The 25,363-nt window shown below is 44.6% G+C and overlaps 1 protein-coding gene across 22 annotated transcripts in view; it reads right to left on the reverse strand.

The window, feature by feature from the left end:
- Positions 1-25,363, reverse strand: part of EVL (Enah/Vasp-like) — a 965,108-nt gene that overhangs the window by 117,221 nt on the left and 822,524 nt on the right. For all 22 annotated transcript variants that reach the window (XM_069637816.1, XM_069637808.1, XM_069637813.1 and 19 more), the window contains 2 exons: positions 16,807-17,063; positions 6,247-6,368 (listed from right to left, as the gene is read on the reverse strand). In XM_069637816.1, the coding sequence (XP_069493917.1) occupies positions 6,247-6,368; positions 16,807-17,063 (379 nt within the window). The remainder of the gene's footprint in view (positions 1-6,246; positions 6,369-16,806; positions 17,064-25,363) is intronic.

Genomic DNA, 25,363 nt, shown 5'->3' on the forward strand with positions numbered 1-25,363 from the left:
TACCGGGGGACAGATGGACATGTCTAGAAGGTCTGGGTACCACGTTCTCCTGGCCCAATCCGGGGCAATTAGGGTAATGCGGTTTCCGAACCTCGTATAATAGTGGGAAATTCCACTCCACCACGAACGCGTCCCCTAGGGCTCCTGTCGGGGGAAATTCCCTTGGGCAATACCTTTTGCACTTCCGTTTGTTTCCGGTCGCAAATAGGTCTACTTGAGGGGTTCCCCAAAGGGCAAAGATCTCTTGAATGACTTCCTGAGCCAGTTCCCACTCGTGGGACACCGTGCTCTGCCTGCTCAGGGCATCTGCCATCATATTCTCCTCCCCGGCTAGATGGACTGCCGTTAAGGAGATTCCTTCTTGCATCGCCCAATACCAGAGCTGCATTGCCTCTCTGCACAGAGGTAGTGACCCTACACCACCTCTTTTGTTTAGATAATGCATGGCCACTGTGTTTTGTCCATCATCATTAAGAAATGTTTTCCTCTGTCAGACTGTTTAAAAGCCTTCAGCGCTAATCTGATTGCTATCAGCTCTAAAAGGTTGATGTGTAGTTTGGACTCCGATGGAGACCAGCGACCGCTGATTGTCAGATCGTTGGCATGAGCCCCCCACCCCATGAGTGAGGCATCCGTCACTATAATCTCCGGCTATGGTTGCCAAAAATGCTCTCCTTTTAGGATATTCTCTGTGCAAGTCCACCACAGAAAATCCTGCCGAACTTTGTTCGGAATCTGGAGAAAATCTGTCATTTGACCTGAGAACTGTGACCATTGGGTCTTTAGAGCCCATTGAAGGGATCTCATCCTCAGGCGTGCCTCTGCAGTAGGAAGATGCAGGATGCCCTGAGGTCGAGCAACCTTAAGAAGTCATAGGCTTGGAGATTTTCGGCATTTTGGAATTTGGAAACCATCTGAAGAATGTCTTGAGCCCTCGACTCAGGAGGCGAGCTCTTTCCCAAGGATGTGTCTAATAAAGCTCCTATGTATTGGAGCTGTTGGGAAGGTGTAATTTGTGACTTCTTGAAGTTGAGGGAGAAGCCCAGTTTGTGGAGGAAGTGGCAGGTGACTTTCAGATGATCCAGTGCTTGTTTGGCAGAACGTGCCCCGATCAACCAATCGTCCAGGTAGGGGTAGACGTGAATCCCCCCTCTCCTGAGGTGCGCTGCCACCACTACCATTAACTTGGCAAAGACCCTCGGGCGCAGGTCAATCTGAATGGCAGGACTCGAAACTGATAGTCTGAGTCGCCAACTACGAACCTCAGGTATTTTCTGTGCTTGAGATGAATCGGCACATGAAAATATGCATCCTGGGGGTCCAATGACACCAACCAATCCTGAAGTTGAAGGACCTGAAGGATCTGAGAAACAGTGACCATCTTGAACTTGTCCTTCCTGAGGAACTTGTTCAAGTTTCTTAAATTCAAGATGGGCCTCAGTCCTCTGTCCTTTTTGGGAATCAAAAAATACGGGGAGTACCATCCCTTGTTTCTCTCCGCTACTGTTACTGGCTCCATGGCACCTTTCTCCAGCAGGGTTAGAAGTTCCTCTTGTAGGAGCGGGTCTGAAAACTTCAAAGGGTGTCTCCCTGGTGGATTGTTTTGAGGTTGCGTTAGAAAAGGAACGCAGTAACCTTGGGCTATTATTTCTAGAGCCCAAACATCTGAAGTAATGGCCTGCCATTGTTGCAGATGCTGCGACAGCCTGCCTCCCACCGGTGTCTTGTGATGCAAGTCCTCAAAGTGGTTTTGTGGCGGTTGCTGTGGCCGCTGATGGCAAAGAGGCTGCAGCTGGAGCTGGCTTTGCACGTTTTCCTCGCCCACCACGAGTGGCCTTTCTCTGGCCCCTTTGACTGGCCGTTCCTCTTGCGTTTCCATATGAGGAGTAGTTACGCTAGGATCGTCCCCTCCAAGATTGTCCTGGCGCATGAAAAGGCTGAGGTTGCCTAATAGCAGCTCCTAAAGACTTGGCAGCTGGTTTAAAGGTCTGCAACCACTCATGGCTCTTGTCGGCCTTGCTGCCAAAAAGGTGAGACCCGTCAAAGGGCATGTTCAGAAGGCGGTTCTGTACGTCTGGTGTGCAACGCGACTTCCATAACCACGCAAATCTGCGTATTAACGTGCTAGTGCCCATGGACCCGCTCACACTATCTGCAGTGTCCAGTCCAGATTGAAGGGATTCCTGCATGGCCTCCTTTCCATCTCTAACAATGGCTAGGAATCCTTCCCATTTATCCCCTTCTGGTATGTGCTCTGCTGCCATTGCAATGCACTCCCACAGAGTGTACGAAAACTTTGCCAAGGCACATGTGGAGTTGGCTTATTTTAATGCCATACTCCCAGCTGAAAATACCTTGCGTGCCCAGCCCTCCACATGCTTATCGTCCGTGTCCGGAGGGAAAGAAGGGTACGCCATTTTGTTTGAAGCTGTGGCTGCCTGTACCACCAGATTCTCGGGAGTGGGATGTTTAGAAAGATAGCCGGGGTCGCTACTGGCAGGGCGGTATTTTGAAGTAAGGGATTTATTCACTGGAGGAATAGAATCTGGAGTCTCCCAATTCTTGGCCACCCTATTTTGCAAGGCTACATGAAAGGGTAGTATTGGATCTTGGTCCAATATATCAGTCAAATCATCCTGGATGAATTGGGTTGGTGGTCTAGCCCATCCTATAAAAATCGACCATTTTTGTCATTAGTTGACGGTATGAGGGACTGTCATGCTCTCCTGGATCTGGTCTGCCAAAGTCTGTTTCAGGAGATGTATCAATGCCACTTGCATTATGTAAGGATTCCACCAGGTCCCTCATCCTGCATTCTTCCGAAATCAGGCATTCTGGGACATTTGGGGTGCCATATTCCAGTCCAAAGGGTACACTCTCCTCATCAGATCTCTCCTGTATCTCAAAAATGAGGGTCAGGGGCTTCGAAAATTCCTTCCTAGGAAGAGGTTTAAAAACCTTTTCTGGGAGAGGTGTGTTAGAGGGCCCTGAAGGCATTACAGGCTTTGCAGCCTTCTCTTTCCCCTTTTCTGGCTGAATTGGCTGAACTGGAGCCTTTGGCGCCGAGGGCTTTGGGTTCATCATTGACAGAGGTGTCAACGTAATAGTGGTCGTCGACGGTGCCGGCTTCAAGGGCGTCGAGGCGCTCTTCAATGATTTGCCCTTCGAGGTGCGCTGGGTTTCGGACGGCATCGGTGACCTCGAGCAGTCGACTCGACTCAAGCGGTCTTTATCACTCGGCATCCTGGAAGGTTCTCTATCCTTCCTCCTTCGATCACCCGGGCTCGAGGGCGTGCGAGTGTCGGAGCTCCCGGCCAGCTTCCGAAGAAGGCGCGGACCGAGGCTTTGCTTTTTCAAATACATCCATCATTTTGACTCTGAATGCTTTCCACTGTTTGGAGGAAGAGTGTTTTGTGGGGCATTTCATCCTTTTTGGGGATTCGTCCGAGGATGAAATGCCCCACAAAACACTCATCCTCCAAAGGCCTCTGGCAAGGCCTTCCCTGTCATCGCCTGACACTTCGTACAGGCCTCCATGTTGTGGCCTTCCTTGAGACACCACAAACATTCTCGGTGCGGGTCTGATAAACATTTTCGAACTGCACAATTTGCACTTTTTGAAACCCGATCCCGGGGTCGCAGTCGGTGGCGATGACGAAGACATAGACATATATCAGTAATATTCACTGCGTCACAGAACTCGAGGCGCACCGAATCCCCGAAGCAACGTGTACCGCAGAAAAAAGGAACTGAGGCCAACGGGCGCCGTGCGTGCTACTTGTATACCCGATGACATCTCCCTCGACGGAGGCCTTCGAGGGACCATCGACTCGACGGCATCGATGCACGGCGCCCTCTGCTGAATTGTTTTTCCAAAGAAACTAAAGCTGGATGGAATACATCTAAGATGAGGAATACGTTGGAGGACACAATCCACTCGAAAGAGGAGATATGAGCAAGAGAGAGAGAGGGAAGGACTGCATAGGAGTTTGTAGAAGGCAGTGTTCCTGCAAGTCTGGCGTGGGTAATAGGCCAATGATTAGCCTGTGACCGCCTGCATCAACTTTGTGGAGCACCTTGGTCCTCCCTCTCCTATAGAGCGCCCCCCAATTGTGCTTTCCTACAATACCTACAAGCATTGCTCTAAATGTGATGGCTTCTCCTGGGAAGTAAAGTGCCAGGGGAGGCCAGGTGGATGGGACCAGAGGAGGCAGAGAGTGCAGGAGAAGGGGGTCCACATGCTAAGTGCGAGGAAAGTGGCTGGAATGGCTCCAAGAGTACAGGCCAGTCAGTCAAGTGCAGGGGGGGGGCAGAGAGGGCAAGTGCAAGAAGAGGGGCCTTAGGGGGGGGTCACTAACCAGGGGAGTTGATCAGGGTAGACAAGTGCATGGATAGACTGGGCAAGGGGGTGGCCTGGTGCCCTGTATGGCTCTGAGGAACCAAGCCGCCAGTCAGGGGCATTAGCAGGGTAGGGGGAAGGAAGAGGAGAAAAGAAAGTCTTGAGGAGCTTCCGGAACTTAAGGAGATCCAGCTCAAGTCTGAGAGGGGCATGGAGGCCATTCCAGAGGGAGGCACCTGCGGAGGAGACAGATCTAGCCCCCACTCTCTGCTTGGAAAAACATCTGATCTGCTGAGAGTTAGGGTCGACCGAAGGGCTCTAGCAGGGAGGCATTTAGGGAGTGAGAGTTGGATAAAGCGGGGTCCCAGGCCCCAGAAAGCCTTGTGGGTGATGCAGATGGTCTTGAACTTCATCCTTGCAGCAACTGGGAGCCAGTGGAGAGATTTAAGGGCTAGAGAGATGCGGCGCCTGGGCTTGAGGCCAAGGATAAGTCTCACAGTCCTATTCTGGATTAGTTGACAAGGGCGAAGGGAGAAGTTAGGCAAATTGAACAAGAGATTGTTGTAGTAGTCCAGCCCTGAAAGAACCAGAGCTCTGGAGGGATAGAGTTTTCTGGGGGAAGGTGAGGAAAGGGAGAATGCCTCTGAGGAGGTGCAGCTGAAAGTGGGCCTTAATGGCAAGATCTGTGATGTGAAGAGAGAAGGCGAGAGAGGAGTCGAAGATGACACCAAGGTTTTTTGCCTCACAGCAGGGTTGTGGAGGGAGCCCATGGAGGGTGGCCAGAGTGTGGGGGGGGGAGAGGTAGCAGAGGTCCCAATGAGAAGGATCTCTGTCTTCCAGGCATTAAAGCAGAGATCAATGGAAGTGCACCATGCCTGAATAGCAGACAGACAGACAGGAATGAGTGAGGAAGAGGAGGAGGCGGAGGAGAGAGCTTGAAAGATAGCTGCATGTAATTTGCATAACACTGGAGTTAGGAGAAAAGGTGGAGATCAAATGGGTTAGTGGTAATGCTAGACACCTCATATTTTAAATACCTCCTATTGTTAAAGTACTTGCTTCTTAAGAGTTTGGATTGATTGGAGTGACTGTAGAGGGTAATTAACTCATATTAATGCTGTGCAGTACTCTGTACACACCACGTGGTAAGAATCCAATGCAATCGAAATGCACAATTTGGCTGGGGTTAATAAGCGCATATTATTACCACTAATATTCTTATTAAAGGCCTTCATTATTCTCCTTAAATGTAAACAAAGCAAACCATCAGTCTCGAACAATGGGTGGCCCAGATAAAACCAGCATTTTATATCCAGAAGTCAACATATATTTCTCAGATATCTTTGGAAACATTTCAAACTCTAAGAAGAACATCTACAAGTATATATTTTCTGAGCTAAGTTACAGGGAAAAAGATTGTCCTCATGCTAATGGACTTATTACATTGCTAACAATAGACAGTATCAGACATATGGAGATCACGTACTAAGTGGCTTAACCCTTTGACTGCAGTGACCTCAAAACATTCCTATCGAAATAAGGAAATACATATATAACACAGGCCCTATGGACAGTCAATGGGCTAAATTACCTGTCCCTCAACCCAAGGCATACAGATTACGGCTTTCATCATTCGCGAAAACACTTGAAAGCAAACGGCGCAGTGACAAGGACATTTGAAGACGAGATGCAAAATGGCAGATAAACCACAACGTCACCTTTGGGGAAGGCGTTGATCATGAGGAATGGTCTGCTGATCCACCTCAAAGACTTAGAATTAAGTCAATTGACAGCAAAGCAGACTTTATCCCCACAGTTGCTAAATTATGGATGCTGGGCCACAGACCATAATGTTGGCCTCTGGAATGCCTCATCCCATGAACATTGTTTAACGTATAGATACAAACCTCCTTGCCAGCAGTTTATTCATTTCTTCCATTAGGCCGCTCCCACCACCTCCGCTGCTCGTTCTGTTGGCATCGTTCTTAGTTGCCCCACTGGGACTGGAGCTTCCTGAACCATCGTCCGGCTTAAGAAATGTATAGATAGGTATTAAAGGCAGTTCTTTTCACGTATCCAGGAAGCAAGCTACTTTTCATTCTTTGATGTTTTGTGTGGAACTAACTAATGGCATCAGGCTGCTGCTATTAACAAAGCATGATGAATGCTTCTTGATAGCTCGTTAGATAAATTGCTAAACATAGAGGAAGAGTTGGTGCAAGGAAGAATACACCACATTCATAAACGTCTAAACAAAGCGCTCAACTGAGACTCTTCAGAATAGTGTTAAACACAGTACACTGTTAGCCAAAGTAGTCCCTTCATGGCAAGATGTTTAGGTGACTCTTTTGCCGCCCCCAGAATGTTAAACACAAGAAACAGAATGGGACATATTAAAAAACATAATTTTAAAAAAGAAATAACAAATGAAAAATAATATGGGCAAAGACATGGGCTTCAGTACGAGTTTGGTGGTGAATGGGCAGTGAATCTTCTGATTTACTGCTGAACTTGTTTCCCTTTAACGCCACTCTGACCTGTGTCATTACCACGGGATTACAAGTGGGTATAGGGCAGTGTAAATCCCAGTTTTTGGAGTCTGTAGGAGCACATCATTTGTAAATCTGTTGATTTTGTTAACAAAGTGGATCATTTAACTACCGTTTTCTGCTGAGGGAATCCTCCACTTTACCTACATGCTCCGAGTGTGGTGGAGTGGTAAAAGTGGCGGTACTTCCTTTATTGCCAAAATGTAGTGGTAGTAAGGGCAACTAGCATGTTTTTACTGCACCGCCAGACATGTAATGAGGCCCACAGGTATGAAAAGGAAGCAAAGATAGGTTGGATAAGGGATAGGGAAGGAAGAATGGGTTATTTGAAGAAAAAAAAACAATGGGAAGGGGGGAGAAAACCAGGTTATTTGATAGGGCAAGACACTGGCCATTAAGAATTAGTTTAATCTGTATGCAAATGAGAATTTAAGAGGCAAGGGGATAACATTGTACTTTACACATAATTACACTTAAGCTGAACATGTTGAAACACACCTAAGGCAAGGTCAAGGGGGAAAAGGAGTCTCGAGTATGCAGCATGTTATCACTTGATGCTCGACCTGGACATAATGGTGTTAAGGGAATACTTTCTTTACATCGGGAACTGGACATGAGAATGTATATCTTTCTATCATCTCTTCATGTATCCTTCTCCAGAACATCATCCACACACTCGCATGTTATCTCCTATGACCATAGCCTTCCTTTTCCCGCTTTCCATCACCCCTTCCTGCTGCTTCAGAATATTCCAAAACCTCTTTAGCTACAATTCATACTCCAAGCCACTTTGGAATATCCTTGTTCTCCTCACACCAATTCTATAACACCTGCCTGTATCCTCTAACCGTCCTCATTCATGCCTAGGTTGGCTAAAGCCTGCCTCTTCCGGATATTCGTACCCTCTGCCTCCCAGGTCTTCTTCATATGTCCTACAACAACACAGTGCTCCCTACGACCAATAGGACCCTTGCCTTTTCTGTCCATCACCAACATCCTGTATTTCCCCAGGGCCACACACTGCTTCTTCTGATCATCAATGCCAGGGCACAGAGGTCATTTAATAAAGACCGGACATTGGGGTAAAAACCAAAACCACTTTGGGTACTGTGAAAACTACAAATTGGGACCCAAAGAGAGGCCACAAGGAATACAAATAAGATCCATAGCGGGGCCAAAGAGACATTATTTTGGTATGAATTTAGAATCTGGCATTTTAGAAAAGATAAAGATACATAAAAGGTGACCTACAGGGTGCGGATGGAAGATGGACGGCAAGTCTGATTAGATTGAAAGAAACAGTAAACGGGGAAAATAGGAGAGAGAAATATGGATTTTGAAGCGACATAGGAAGATGGCAGAGAGGGACAGCTGCACAATGTGAAGGGGTACAAGGCAGAAATAAAGTGAAACTTCTCAGTACAAAAGGAATCATAGATTTGCCTTTGTTGTAAAGGCTAGACTAGGGAGATAATGGGGCGAAGCTACCATTAGTGGGATTATGGTAGGGCAACAGTCACAGTTCCACCTAAATTGTAATGGCGAGGGTAGGTTTATCCTTCTGATGATTTTATGCTGTAATGGTAGACACACACTTGAGAAGAGTATGGATGATGTAAGGCGTGAAGAGCTATGTTGAGACAGATGGAACGTGGAAAGATGGAAGACACAAAGTTGTAGATGCAAAGGGATAGATGCACATAGATAGATGCACATATAAATGCGTGGTAGACGAAAACTAAGCAATGGAGTGATGAAAGGTGCATGTAGCTTTAAAGTGGTCGATCAGTGGTAAGCGATAGATAAAAGCATCCAAGTTGAAAGGAAACTGATTAAAGGGAGAAATACATCAATGAATAAACTTAAAGTGATAGAGGATTGATGAAAGAAATGTGATACATTGGTAGAATTTAAAAGGAAAGAGGGGATAAGTGATAGCAATTAAGTGATACAAAGGGAGAATTTAAAGAGGAGAGAAGGATAGATGAAATAAATATAATGGTAGATATAGAGAATTTAAAGGAAGAGAGGATAGATGAAGGAAATATGAAACAAAATTTAAAAGGAAAGAAATGGTCCATATGGAAAATGTAAATGGAGAGAGAAGGGTAGATTAAATAAATAGTGACAGAGAATTTAAAAGGGGAGAGAGAATAGAAAAAATAAATATAATGGTACATAGAGAGAAGTTAAAGGGAGAGAGAAGGGTATATGAAATACATAGTGTTACTTAGAGAGAATTTAAAGGGATAGAGAGGATAGATGAAACAAATATAATGGTATATAGAGAGTTTAAAGTGGGAGAGATGGATAGATGAAATCAAAGTGATAGATAGGGAGAAATTAAAGAGATAAGGGGAGGTGAAAAATACAAAGGAAGAATTTAAAGGGGGGATAGAGGACAGATGAATGAAATATGATACATAAGGAGATTTAAAGAGAGGTGGACAGGGGAAAGTACTACAGAGATAAATAGGGGGAGATGGAAGTGGTAAAGAGTTACATATGCACTCACATTATTTATAACAGGTTTTTTGCAGCCATTAAGGTGGAGACACAGAACGTCTAGTCGCTGTACTGAAATTGTGGATGTTGATGTATGATCAATAGTCCTATTGTGATGTAATTATATGCAGAGCAAGGGCACTTCTGTTGTGCCCCTGAATGAATAAGAAGCAGGTGCATTGTTTTCTGTGCTTTGACTCTTTCCACACTATCAATTTAATTGTCAAGAAAGTCTGAATGGTCGACTCAATATTCCTTTTGTGCATTAAAGATTAATTCAGTCGATGTGGTTCTACAAAACACTTAGCCCTCATATGCTTTGTGCTACCCAGGTGCCTTTTCAAGGTTATTGTTCAGATTCTCACATATATTAAACATTCAGCATGATAGTTGGTGAGAAGTTCATGCCTGTAATTGTGCATTGGTGAAGCTTACAGCTTATTCCATAATTTTCCAATAATAGTCTTATTTCACCCAAGCCAAGAATAAAACAATTTCTATTTCTGTAGGATGATCCAAAAGAGGCCACTTTTCTTCCCTTCCATCACAATGAGCGCATGTTCTCGGGATTCCAGACACCGATTCCTGGGCCAGGGCAGCGCATGAGGGAGGTTTGGATTTTAACACTTCCTGGTGTGAGTTGTGATTGGTGACAGAACACAGGAAAGCCACACTGAGCTGCAGTTTTAGTGCTGAAGCTCAGTGAAGGGATCACCCACCTGGACAAGGATCAAGTGTGGAAAGAGCTGGGATTTTACACCACCGCCAATGAGGGTATTACCCAAATGTATTGAATACCAAATTGACCTACTGGAGAATTGACCGAATATTTTGGTTAATTTGTACTAAATATAGCTGTGGGGTAAGGGAATAGGTTAAGGTAAGGGGAAGTCAATTCTCCAGTAGGTTATTTTTTTTTTATCAATTCACAGTAATCCGCCAATAAGCACATGTGCAGTCAGTAAAGCACGGCAGCAGACAACTGTCAGCAAGCATGAAATTGAGGTTGTATTACAGCTATATGAAGACTCCAGGGTATAATACAGGGCTTAAGGGGTGTATGCGGTTATCCCTTGGCCAGGGAGACTCCTATCAGCAGTTGTTTACCATCAGAGATATGTGACGATTCACTTACATGCCATCACTGCAGATCCTACTAATTCTGCCCTGATTCATTACTGTTGCAACCAGTTCTCACAAGAGCAGATAGTACCCAAATTGAAAAGTCCATCTTCACCTAGGCTGTTTCAAAGTGATATGCTGTTCCAGCAAAGCATCCAGAATATTGCTCAACAGCTGGATATAACACAGCCATGCACACCATCCAAATTGCTGTGTTCATCAGTCCGACAGATAGGAACCGTGCAGCAACCAATTTCCTCTCAACCGCTCTGTTTATTCTTGGCCATGTGTCTCTTTAATCAAGCTTAACTGGCTTCTTATCCACAACCCCTGTGTGCTGCCTGCTGCCAGACATTCCTCTCCAGGATTGTCATTCACCAACCTTAGAAGCACCGCCCACAACAGGAAAATGTGAAGCTGGCGGCTTCCTCCTCAGCTGGCTACTCAATGTGACCTTCCAGCCACTCAAATCTCCATTGGTTGCCTGTACAACAGAGGTTGCTGTTTAAGACCCTCTCTTTGGTCTTTAAGTATATTCAGGGGACTGCTCCGAGATACTTGGGGTCAAATATCTTGGCCTATCATTCATCACAACAACAGCTTGCGTTCATCACAACAACAGCTTCTGGTGGTTCCCCATTCGAATTCTGTGACATGGGGCGATAGACATTTTCCCCATGTAGGGCCAAGAGCATGGAATGCTATACCCTACGAACTCCGCAAAAATAAGTCCCGGCTGGAGTTTAGAAATAATTGAAAACTCACCCTCTTCATCTAAAAACAGTAGACAATGCTGAATTTCTGTTTCTGTATCACTCTACTATCTGCACCCAGATGCAATTTTGTTTTCCGGTCCCCCTGTGGAAATGAGCGTTACAAATTTCCAAATACATACAAAATCAGACTGGGGAAAAGTGCCAATCCATCTATCTGCATCTCGCCCTTATTCACTGGGGAAGCCTACACATTCCATCCACTGTGACTCAAGCAACCCAAGAAGATTCAACCTATGGGCAGAATGAACCAGGTGCAGCTGGGATGCAATGAAAGTCCTCTTTAGATTTCTGTGAGGCACAGTCTGGAAGAACTGCATATCCCTGACTATACCGAATAACTGCACCCATTTAGTTGACACTAATGGTTAATCCTCATCTAAGGTAATCCAAAGTGGCTTTCATAAGCCCTTCCTCTTTTTAAAACAAATGTACATGTGGCCATTAGCACAGATCATTAACCATAATATGCAATTCAAGGTGTACGCAGAAGCCACTCATATCCATGTGTGCCTGGAAAATGCAATTGCATTACGGGGCAATGCCACTAACCACAAGGGCACATCTACTACTGGAAGAAGTGGAGCTGCTCATGCCAGTAATGAAGTGGGTGAAGGCCAGTGGCCTGAAATTAAAGGGAGACAAGGAGGAGATTCTGCTCACTCTTCCAAAATACTAGGATCTGAACCTGTATCCACTTCACTGCAACCTCCACAATAGGCTCCCGCAGATGCTCCTGTCTTTCCAGATCAGATCCCTACCTCCCTTTTACCAACTGCATATTTGAAACTGTACACAAATGTGTTAAAGTCGTTACTGGGTGACCGGTTTGGGTCAATACAAAACAACTGTTATAAATGCATTTAAAATGTGTCTGAGTATGGCTATTTCGATGTTGCGGACGTCGTACTTTGGGTTCTACTTTTTCTTCAGTATAATCAGCTGGGTGGAGGCCCATTTCCAACACTACTACAGACTCGATTACAACTGTAGATAAATACAACTCTGCCATTTTGACACACGAGAAACAGTACTGTGACAACATGCAACTTGAACTTAGTCATTGCAGCTCACTGAGCCTATGCTACCTCTGCCCATCTGAAGCTGCCTACCCAGCCCACTGTGTTTACTGGAATTGTAGTTCCACATCATGGTTAGCACACCTTGCAGCCTGCTATTGTACTCACTTCTAATTATCCTCCACCATAGACAGGACAGTAGCTTCCCCATAGTGTTCATGAGACCCCTAAATAACTCTACCATGACCATCCTCTCTACCGATACCAGTATGGAACACCTGGATCGGAGTCCCTCAACTGAGTTTCCTAGCAACCGATGCAATCTACTCTGCAGAAATTCCAGGCTTAGAGCTAGACTCTCGAAACTCCATGAGCCTCTGACTAGAACCCCACCTCCTACTAACAAAAGATCTAACACCCAGAAGGCCAATATCGCCCATCTCAATAACAGGAGACTTCCTCCTACCACCCATACTAAAATTGAACCGTCTCCTCCGATAGCCCCCCCTCCTCAAAGGAGGATTAATAAATGCCAGATCCCTGACAGCACATGTCACAGACATCCACGATTTGATAGTGCTCGATAACTTGGACTTCATCACTATCACAGAGTCTTGGCTGCACGACGCAGCAGGACCCCTACTCTCCTTAGCCATCCCAGAAGACTTTACTATATTCAGGCAAGATAGAACTAATATGCGCAGTGGCGGTATTGCTATAATCGCAAAGACTAGTTTAGGTATGAGAACCTCACCCACAATAGCATCCGATTCATGTGAATCGCTTACCATTAAACTTCCACTAGCTGGCTACCAAACATTGACTATCCACCTCATCTACAGACCACCTGGTCCCCTAGGGACATTTGAGGAGGATCTCCACAACTTACTCTCCAACAACCTTAAAACCTCCTCCCAACTACTTGTCCTAGGTGACTTCAATTTGGGCTTCAATGACCCTTCAGACAAAAATGCCACCATCATTGCCAATTCCCTCTCCAATCTGGGCATGAAGCAAAAAAACTCTAGAACCCACTCACAATAAAGGAAGAATCCTCGATTGGCTAGTAGATTACAACTGCACTGCCAATATCAAAGCCATTATCCCTCAACCTTGGACAGACCATTTCTTCTTGTTATTTGAATTATCTACCTCCAGACCACCTCCATCAGCTTCTATCATGGCCCGCCTTGCCTAACAAGAAATAAAAAGAGCATCACCAGAGATAAAGTGATCCCGGCTATTCTACCTACCCTCAACGGATTAGAGGATCATTTAGACCCAGAAACATTAGTCAATGAGTATAACAAAATTATGTTGACCACCCTTGACAACATTGCACCTCTGAAACTCAAAGTAAACCCAAATCTCACCTAAACAAATGGTTTACCCCTGAACTAAAGGATCTGCGACTACTTAAGAGGAGTTGCGAAACAGCATGGAGGCTTACCCCTTCAGTAGATCATAAAACGAAACTAACAGAAATCTCCTCCCAATATAAAAAAGAAATCCATTTGGCCAAACAGAACTCTTTCAATAAGCGTATTTCCAACGCCAATTCAAGTATGAGGGAACTATTCACCATCCTCAAGGAACTAGAGTCACCCATCCCCATTCCGGATATATGCACCAAAGACAAAACGTGGTGCGCCGACATTCAGCAAGCCTTATCAAATAAAATTTCCTTACTCCAAACGAAAATAGCCAAAAAGAAAGCCTCCCTTACACAACCACCTAAGACCAACAATTCCACCATAGACCGTGCCCCAAAGGCTCAGGACCCAGCTATACGGTTCATGTTCACTAAAACCTCTATCCTTGAGGTGGAGAAAGTCATCCTCTCTCTTAAACCGTCAAACTGCCAGGGCGATTCCTGCCCTGCCCAGCTTATAAAAGATGCTGCTAGGGATCTCTCCCCATTTATTGCCAAACTTGTCAACTCCTCATTCACGTCCGGCACGGTGCCCACCAATTTAAAACAATCCTGGGTACTACCACTGCTCAAAAAGCAAACGCTAGACCCTCTAATACCCACAAACTACCGTCCCATTACGACAGTCCCCTTCCTGCTTAAAATCCTGGACAAGATTGCCTATAATCAAATCCAAAGTTTTTTGGAACAACATAAACTTTTAGGAGAGCGCCAATCAGGATTCCGACCCCAACACGGCACAGAGACTGCCCTCATTGACCTAAAGGCTCAAATAGATGAACTAAGAGACAAAGGAAAAATGGCTCTCCTCTTGCTGCTGGACCTCTCGGCGGCATTCGACCTCGTGGACCATGGGGTACTTTGCAGCCACTTAGACTCTGCCGCACATTTCTCCAGAGAGGCCATAACTTGGATCGAATCCTTTCTTAGTAACAGGACCATGAGGGTGTTTTCCCCATCGGCAGCGGCGGACCCAATCCCTATCCGGTGCGGAGTCCCTCAGGGTTCGTGTGTCTCCCCGACTCTTTACAACATATTCACAAAGCCCCTTTTTGATGATCTGGACCATCTCGGTATCACCTACACTAACTATGCAGATGATACCCAGATTCTCCTCCCACTTTCTGGGGATTACAACAAGGATTTGGCCTTGGTGAATAGGGTGTATATCATCGTCCAGGCATGGATGGCAACCCACGGTCTATGCCTGAACGATGATAAAACAGAGTTGATCATCCTAGGGACACATTCTAACATCAAAAAACGTAGCCAGGACTATACCTCATTTAAAATTGATGGAAATATCATCAAGGTATCTAAAGACGTGAAGACACTTGGCTTCTATCTGGATGCCACACTTTCCTTCGACAAGCAGGTGAAGTCATTGGCTTCGGCCACCGCCTATACATGCAAGCTCATCAGAGCAGGTAAGCACTTTCTCTCTGACAACAACTGCCTTATCCGAGCGAGAGCACTCATCCTCTCGAGGCTTGACTATTGTAATGCCCTCTACATTGGAGCAAACAAATCTATTACCCACCGAATCCAAATTCTTCAAAATAACGCCCAACGAGTCGCCCTCGGTGCATCTAAAAGATCGCATATTTCAAAGATCAGGCGTAAAATCAACTGGCTGTCCACCCAAAACAAAATCCATTTCAAAGTAGCGTCCCCGGTTCATAAAGCCCTGAACAATGCTGCACCAAGCTATCTCTGTAATAAACTCACTAAAAGAAACCACACGCGCCCTGCCAGAACTTCAAATGCCAATAGCCTCATTATTCCTAGATTCAGGTTATCTAAGGCGGGGGGCAGCAGCTTCCAAGTTCAAGCGGCACAATTATGGAACTCCCTGCCAAACCCTCTACGTGAGGAGCAGCCTTTTCCGAAATTTAGAAGCAACTACATTAATCTGCTGAGGTCTGCCAATGATTAGCCCATTGGCACCTACTTATCCTTACACAACACTAGTTTATACGCATCACTATCCTGCTCTCCTTTGATTTTATGGACCTCCTCACTCTGCCCACCTGGCCGATGAGCTTAGCGCATGTATATATACTGCCTTTATTGTATTCTGTACTAATTTTTCATGTATTTTGTGTGTAATTTGCAATTGCCGTCTACCTGTGATTTATTGCATTTTGTATTTGTATACAGTATGTAACCCATGACCCCACCCTGTAACTTAAGCTTCGCATTTTCAGTACTGTTGCGCACCTTCGGGTCTGGTGTGCATTATAAGTGAATAAAACAAACAAACAAACTAATTTACTATAATCCGGTAGAGAGGGGCCATAGGAAAGTGTAGAAAAAAACAGAGGCAAACAGAAAGGCTTGATGGACTGAGAGATTGGCACATTACATCGTGAATGCAAAGACCTTTGGTGTAAAGGGGCTATGAGTAAAATATCAAGTTATACACAAAGGAGGGTTTTTAGAATAAAGAAATGAAAGGAGGACAGAGATGGAAAAAGACATTTTGGAATGCAACAATAGAAAGACTGCATAGAGATTATTCTGAGAAATGAGGGGGACAGAGGAATGCATGACATTATACAGGGCCGATGAGAGGGTTTTAAATGCAAAAGCTGGGGTGCAGGGAGCTGTGTTCTGACCCCCGCAGAGTGGCCTGACTCCTGCAAACTATGTTCTCTTTTACTTCACCAGGAAAATATCAGGCACAGTCTGTAGGATTCTATGGAAAAAAGAAACTGGCCTTTTTATGGTCATAGTAGCCGCCATTGATGATCTCCGCAGCATGCATGCTTGCACGTGGGATTAAATGCATGCATACATAAAATGTGCTGGGACTCGGGATTCACCCAGGTTCCCTTGCCTATTACAGCTGTATGCAGTGAATCAAGAGAATCCGGGTGAAAGAGCCGGACCCTGTAGAGGAAGTAGCTGTCATGCTCATTCATGTGCATTGCGCAGGTCCTACAAAATGAGACCATTCATTGTCAAATCATTGTTTAGCCACAATTTTATAAAAAAACATCACATTGAGGAGAGTGTTGATTTTCAATTAAATAAATAAGTCAATTAAAATATCAACTGTCCTCACCCGCTGTACTTTCCTCAATTTGGCACCGGCTAGGGCTGCTGCCAGTCCTGATGCGGAATTATCATCATAGCAAGACGATGGAGCTGCAGCTACTGGCAATGGAGGAGGAGGCGGAGGTGTGGCTGCCACTGGAGGAGGTGGTCCTGTGGGTGCTGGAGGGGGCGAAGGGCCTCCAGATGGAGTAGGCGTTGCTGCCACAGAAACAGCGACAGGGACAAGCGCAGAGGCAGAAGGATGCCCAGGCGGGACAGAAGGGGCTGCAATGGACAGGAGAAACACCCTATTTTAATATCACATTAACTTCAGCATCGGTTGCATGTATATCTAACCTTCGACAAGTCTGCATTTCTTCCAAAAACTCTTTCTTAATTAATTCCTGATTCATAGTATTTGGTGTGATTGTGGCTTGTTCCTGATAATTCTTTCATTCGATCATGCTCACACCTTTTAGCACCCGTAACCAGTTGGAATTCAGACATGCACATATCCTGATCTGATCACGGAGATGGATGTGCCTATAAGACGCTAAGAGGAGATGCTCCCCCGATCATTACAAACAGGCTGACTGTCACCATTTAGCAGTATCTCAATCGTTCACACCATGCTGTACAATCTGGAGGGGAGGTTAAGGGGGGCTCTGAGATCCCACGTGTGAGAGAAATCATGTTACATATCTAGCTAACATGGGTTACCATTTGGCCGGGTCACACTAATCTATACAGTATAAAGCCAATAAGGGCCAGTCCGCTATTTACTTCCCACCACTTAACCTTCACAGACTAGAGCCTACCCTAAGGCAATTTATTTCTGGAAACTTTCATGTTAGTGCATCTAGCCCTTCGTAGAATGATTTAGGAAGGCAGTCAAGCAACACACCACCATTGTTGAACCAGTTTCAGAGCTTCTGTTATATACATTTGGAGGGTGATTTAATTATTGTGTTTCTTTATTTCTGGTAAACTGCTTTCATACTGACAACCTTTTTCCTTTTATCTGAAACATCAGCTAAAGCTTTGGAGTTCTGTTAAAGCAACAGTGGTCCACTTCTTGTCACTTGACGTCTGTATGCCGATAAAAAAAGCAGTAAATATCTTTGTTTTATTTAAAGAAAATAGATATGCACATATTACAGAATTGTACCCCTGTATATTTAGCTAGTGTTTCTAAAATAAATCTGCTTCGTCTGTGTATGCAACCTAGAACAGTAGATAAAGCGTTGTAGGAACAAGTGATGCAAAATTTCAACCGTGCCACAATTATATCGGCACCTCAGACTCTTATAGAAAGTGTAAGATCGGGTTGCAGCCAGTGTGTGTGGCTTAGCACTAATGTGAGACACTAATGAGAATCATACAAACCCAATAAAGGTGTGAGCATAGTATAGCTTGAACTGATTGAACTAAAAGAGCATATGTCTAATGGAGTGTGGGGACTAACAAATATAACCTTTACTAATTTCTAACATATTAACTAACCCTAACGTGCTAAAATAATTAGTGATTAGAGTGAAGTAGCCTAGCTCATGGTGCAAACTATGGGTGTAGATACTCAATACAGGCATAGATGCTTGTTTGGAAAATAAAATGCACAAATTGCAAATCCATCCACAGTGTGTGGACGGAACGCTGCACAATGAATTTGTAGCACCTTTCTGCCTAAAGCAGCCATTGTTTAGAGCTTCCAGTGTAGGAAATTAGAATGAAAGTGTTTCAAATCTCTTTCCGGGGCTACCGAGCATAACGATGTATAAAGTTCACTGTGAAGAAGCAGACGGTTTTTATGGAAAATTACAGGGCTGGCTTACATGGGGAGGTTTGAAATTGCTGGTGAAAACTTATGTTTTCTTTATGCAGGTATAAGTAAACGGGAAGGGAAGCAAAAGGGGGTCCAAAAGGCTGAGAAGGAGGCGTGTCTGGGGCCGATTGGCAGACGAGAGAAAGATGGAGAGAGGAGGGAGAAAAAAGGAAAGATCGGAGGCCTGGGGAATGACTGTCAAGCTTTGAGGTTTGTAGTCTGTTGACATGTTCTGGGAGCTGGACAGTGGAGGGGTGCTGCTGGAACTGGGTAGACAACCGCAGGCCAGAGTGAGAGGGAGACAGCTTGTGTCAAAGGCACTTCCCATGCAAGCTGAGCTTCCTCACTGAATCAGGTGAGCATGTGTTTCAAAGTAATTATAATGAACAGAGCAATTGATTAGGGTGTTCCCTGGACTGGCCTGGGAGGTGAGAAATTGGGATAAAAATAAACATGGGGCATAAATATATTCCTTTTCAATGTGTTTTATCTTTCATGCAAAGGAGCAGATATTGCAGAAAAGTTAAGGTCTGCCAAGTTGTCTGCCGAGGTTATAGATATTCTCCTGCCAAAATTATGATGTGTAAGTAACTTGGCTAAGAGAGAAAAAGAAAAGCCTGTTGTGGGAGTGGGGCTTTGAAGTGTGTTCGCACCATTGTATTAGCCTGTTAAAAATATGTAGTGTTTCCTTTCCAGTGTAAAATGTGAAATGACAGCTTGTGGTTTTCTTTTCCCTACGATTGCAAATGTCACAACCATCTTGATACATTGCGTTTATTCTGTTGCTTGCGAACACTGTGTACTAAAATGAGATTTTCAAACTACATATAAAACACATGATAACATATGTATGTGTCCTGGTTAATTGTTTGTGGGGTCTAGTAGATCTACTCTGTTTATTAGGCAACCCAAATATACCGTCTATGGTCAAATTAATGTGCACCACCCTACTTAAGTCTGGCAATTGTAACCAGAGAGAACCCTAATACAAAGCACAAAATAAGCAGTATCGCATCGCAATTTGAGATACAATACCGCTGTTTTGCTGTATATTTAATGAATCATGTCGCACAAACTGCGATATAATTCATTAAATATACAGCAAAACAAAAGATTGTGCCTAAACTCAGCCTCTACTCTGCCCGAGTGAGTCTGTGCACAGCGTGCACTGCAGGCGAGGTAGAAGCAGCCGGGCTGGGCTAAAAACATTGCATCAATGTTATGAGCCCAGCCAGAATGCAACATCATCGCCTGAGAGGAGGATCTCAGTCCCCCTCTCACACTGGCTCTGGCGTTTTCTAAGGTGAAGAGTGCTTAGGGGAGGTTTGGGTGGGGGAGCCGAGCCCGTTTTGCATTAATGTTTTATGGGGGGCTGGGTGTTTAGCAAGTGGCTATCCTCGGAAGAAATATTTCTCCTGCCCGAACTTATTGCCTGCCACTCTCTAACACCCAGCACTCACAGTAATATCGCAGTCTGCTCGCGGAAGGCTTTTGAAAAGGTCTTCTGCGAGCAGGCTGCGTTATTACTGAGGGTGCTGGTGTTAGCAAGTGGCTGACAATATTTCTCCCGACCGTTCGGGCGGGAGAAATATTATTGCCTGCCACTCTCTAACACCCAGCACTCGCAATAATAACGCAGCCTGCTCGTAGAAGGCTGTAAATATTCTTTCATTTCATTTCATGAAAGAATATTTACAGCCTTCTACGAGCAGGCTGCAATATTACTGAGGGTGCTGATTTTACCAAGTGGCTGACAACATTATTTCTCCCGCCCATTCAGGTGGGAGAAATATTATTGCCAGCCACTCTCTAACACCCAGCAACAGGCCCGGCTGAAGATGGGTGCCCCCCGGACCCACACTGCTGAGGGTGGAAAGTGGTGCAGGGTCAGACTGAGGCATACAATAATTGACTCGGGCACCAACTAAAAAGTGCTCCACAGTTGCAAATGGGAATTCATTATTTTTGTGATGTTGTTTGAATAACCAAAGGGGAAGGTTTCTGATGTGCAAATTGTACATTTTAGAGAATATATATTCAGCAACACTGGTCAAAACTATAATAGTCCAGTTGAGTAGCTCTTCAAACTGGCCCACATTGGCAAAAAATGTGGGCCACTAATTTGACCCAAAAAACAGGCCCACACAGCTTGCAGACGGCCTTTCAAAAGGTCTTCTGTGCGCAGGCTGCGTTATTACTGCTGGTGCTAGCTAGTGGCTTAGAATAATATTTCTCCCGCCCATTCGGGCAGGAGATATATTATTGCCAGCCACACCCAACACTCGCAGTAATAACGCAGCCTGCTCGCAGAAAGTCTTTGAAAAAGGCTTCTGTGAGCAGCAACAGGCCCGGCTCAAGCTGTGTGCCTCTCGGCCCGCCACTGCTGAGGGTTGCAAGTGGCGCAGGGTCAGACTGGGGCATACAATAATTGTCTCAGGCACCAACAAAAAAGTGCTCCACAGTTGAAAATGGGATTTCATTCCTTTTGTGACGCTGTTTGAATAACCCAAGGGGGAGGTTTCTGATCCGATGTGATGCAAATTGTACATTTTAGAGAATATGTATTCAGCAACACTGGTCAAAGCTATTAGCCACAATATAGCCATTAACTCATCAAACTGGCCCACATTGGCAAAATAAAAGGTGGCCCACTTTGACCCAAAAAATGGGCCCACACAAGCATTTTGTGTTTTTGGTTAAGCCATGGGCCTATTGCCCGATAGGCCAGTCCGAGCCTGCAATGGTGCATGGAGGTTAGCTGCCGAATTTATCACGAGGCAGGCAGCCAGAGACAGTGGGAAGCTTTACACTGGCCATAACTTTAACATGAGCACTGCAAAGTGCATATTAAAAGCCCCAGAACGAAAACATTTTTGCTGTGCTTTGCGTACTGGAAACATGGGGGCATTTGCTGGACCACCCTGCTCCCAGAGGCTCAAATCTCTTTAGTTTGTAAAGGCTAAATGCCCCTACGCTGTCCCAGATTGCTGGGCTGGGTGTTAGCAAGTGGCTACCCGTTGGGGTGGGAGAAATATTTTCACTCCATAGCGGGTGCTGAGGGGCTGTGTTGATTCTCGAGTCCCCCCCCCCAGAGTGAGTGTGCATTGTTGTGGGTAATGAGTTGCTTTTTGCCTATTTTGTAGGAATTGATCTTCAGTGTAGAGGAAGATTAGGCAGAGAGGCCCAACCCACTGTGACTTGATAACGGGCCTGAGAAGTAAGCAAAGCCTAGCCCAACTTTTTATTCTAAAAATATCTTTTTAACTGTAGACTATTCAAAGGCCTTCTGCAAGCAGGATGTGTCATTGGTGCAGGTGGCCGCGCTGTATTCAGGGTGTTGCAAATACTCCCCCAAAGGTGGTTGCTTCGAGTGATTTGTGTTCTTTGCAGATAAACAACCATTTTGCAGTTCTTGAAACAAAACAAATGTGTACTACTAATTAGAACTTGGAAGGTATGTGGCAAGTTGCTTAAATTGCTGGCAAATTCTGGCTTCACTGCTTAACCAAACTCTGTGATCCTGGGCAAATCATTTGACCCAACCCAGCCACACCAGTGTGCTGGCAAGAACAGAAATGTGCATTATTTATCCTTCAGCAGTGTTGGTGGCCTGATGGGCATTACATTTCACAATTTGCTGCTAACTTGCCACTCAATACGTCCCACAATGCCATGTAGTCACAAAATGTGGTGCCTGTGTGCCATAGGTTTAGAGAAGAGATTTCCGACCTCTTGGGCACCCTGATGATTTTTCTATTGGCTTTTAGGTGTTTGATAGCACTCCCTCTTTAGATTATATATTTTGATCTTTTAAATCATCTCACTTTTTGCTGACTTGCAATAAGCCAGACCACAAATGGATGATTACATGTTAACTTGCTGGGCCCATTTGTCTCACAGATGCATGAGACTTTACGGCACGAGTAACTGGTAGGTGCTGCACCATGGCCTCACTGACCTGGGAAGACCAAGTCAGAGACTGGCAACTGGACATTTGGTTCTACATAATAAGATAACTAATGTCCCCAATGTGCCACAAACTCCTTGTAGCTGCTGTCTTCATCTTGGGGAGTTACTTGTGACTGTTATATGCCAGAACACTAGCTAAATGAAACTTGATAATAAAATAAAAATGACACACTCACAATAGCATCTGTATTGGTGTATTGGTGTATTGTTGACAATTTGAAGGACACTGCACTATGCAGCACTGACTGCTGCAAGACCTAGCTGCAGAGAGCCTTGAACTGAAAAAAAGTCAGAGTTTTTTTTAAATCAGATCTATTTATGCGGCGCATTCATGCAGTTAACCTTTACATTTTACAGACACTCATTGTACTTGAGAGGTACATAGAAATGCTGTATTCTTGCTAATTGTTTGTCTTGGGGTAAAACTAACTTTGGGAGACATTTAAAATAGGAGTACAAAATTGCTAATCAAATCAGTTTATTTGCTAATCAAAAATATTTTAATTAGCACATTCTGCTAATCAATTTTTGAAAACGAATTTATGCCTTGCTAATAAAAGAAAATAAGAGGGTGCTAATTCCCCATGTTTAGATGCATGCTTTTGCAAACAAGAGATGGGTACATTATTGCATGCACTTGCAGGTGGCGATAGCGACCTGGTGAAGGTAAGCAGAGTTATACAAATCCTACAGTGTCTAATGGGTGTGGGCTTGTTTGCATATATGTAAAATTATTCAACATGGCATCACGACGCAAAGTGGCGTTGTAAATGTATGTTTACACAGGCATGTAGAATAACTCAGAAGAAATTATTTTCTTTGAGCGTTTTCCTTACTTCGAGGGGTTACCTTGCAAACATTATCAAGCGCTTATTACAAAATATGAATTCCAGTGTTAATAAGCGAAACTGACAGGTACACGAACATTCATCCTACTTAGGGGTTCATAAATGTTTTAAGTGAATTTAGAACACAATCTTTGTAGTAGAACACAAAGAATAATTGTGTGGATTGTCCAATAGTTTATTTAAAATATTAGCATTGGGTTGCAGAGTGTAGTGCAGTTATGTTAGGATTTTTAATAAAGAAGTGTAGATCTTTAATTATCTGAGTTTTAAAAAAAAGATTATGCAACATGAATGCAACCACTATCAACATGTGTATTGATTTTGCTTACACTAGAGTGGCAGTGGTTTTAGCATCAATGAGACTATGAAACTTTGCAGGACTCACAATAAATCTACAAGGCTTTTTAAGGCAGCGACACTGCTGATTGTTTGGGCGGTCAGAATTGTGGGAGTTACTAACCCCACAAGTAGTTCAGACAGCACCACGAGTTTCCAATGGAAAAAGAAGAGAATATAATTATTGGAGGTGGAGAAGGGAAGAGGATTTGTGATGTCAAAGAGTTGATGGAGGAAATTAATGTTAAAGTCAAACTTTTCATGGGCTTCACAAATTATCTTTGTGAGGTCTGGAAGAAGAGTAGTTGTAGCCAATTGGTTGGGTCCCATGGACTTTTGGGAAAATTGACATTGCTGTATTTTGGGGCAACATTGCAAAGATCACATGTAAAAAAGGAGGATGTGGAGAGGGCAGCAGGGGAAGGATTGTGATAGTTTAGTGAATATATGTGCACTACTAAAGGAATTAGATGATCAATTTTTGATCGAACTTCAGGCATAGTGGTTTTTGACCAGTGTGTACAGAATTTCAGGGGTTCATGATGTGATGGACCGTCTCGCAAGGTTAATCTATAAACGTCTGAGCATGTGTTATTAAATAGTTGGCCAAGTCAATTGTAGGACATTTCTAATCATTGCAAGGCTTTAATCAACTTAGCAAACTTCACATGTATTGGCACAGCACGGCTTTTGCTTTATCATTGCTTCGTAACTTGAGAATAGTCAGGTGTATGTACTTTTGGGTTAGTTTCTGTCTATTAGCTCCCAGAAGTGCCACTACCTATAATGTTCCTTCCTTTTGATCATCCTTAAATCTGTTGCCCTTTTTTGTGTTTTAGTGTACTTTTATATTTTAAGTTTTTTATAAATGTTTTATTTTGTTTCTTTCTGGACAATGCAGAGCACGGGCTCAGAGCTGGAGGAAGTAGAGGAGGTGTGCACGACTAAAAGAGCAGCAATCCTGCAGCGGATGTAAAGCAGGCGGTCATCGGAGAGGGGTGTGACCCATTCTAGCACAACAAGACAATACCAGCGTTCCTCACGAGAACCAGCAGCCTTTCAGAGGGTACAAACCCTTGCTAGAACACCAAACAATATCAGAGCTAGAAAGGGCAAAGTGCGCTTTCTACAGGCACCTGCTCTGAAGTGCCAACGCACCTTGTCACTCATACAGCACTTCTATAGCCGACATTAGATGTAGGTGGATCAGAGGTCTTGTCGGGTTAATGATGCGCAACACCTGATATTGATGCGGGGGAAAGGCACAGTGGGCCTCATTACAAGTTTGCCGGTCCGGTAACAACGGTACCGGTAAGCTTCCCGGTACTTTTGTTACCGGACCGGCAAACTACGAGTTGTGCTCGTGCCGGTGCATTCAGCCTCCCCATTCCCATTGAGTCCAATGGGACTCAAACGGGAATGGGGAGTAATAATTACTGGCACCCGGCAATGGGGATTTATCGGGTCCACCGGGGATGGAATCCCTAGTTAATCTCCATTGCCGGGTGCCGGTAAATTCATGACTCCAGCGGCAGCCATGCCGGTATTTACCGGCACGGCTACCGCCAGACTCATAATGAGGCCCATTAATTCTTAAACAGTGGGATTAG

This window comes from Ambystoma mexicanum, chromosome 14 (assembly GCF_040938575.1).
Source record: "Ambystoma mexicanum isolate Mex_15411 chromosome 14, UKY_AmexF1_1, whole genome shotgun sequence".
In the NCBI taxonomy this organism is placed as follows: domain Eukaryota; kingdom Metazoa; phylum Chordata; class Amphibia; order Caudata; family Ambystomatidae; genus Ambystoma; species Ambystoma mexicanum.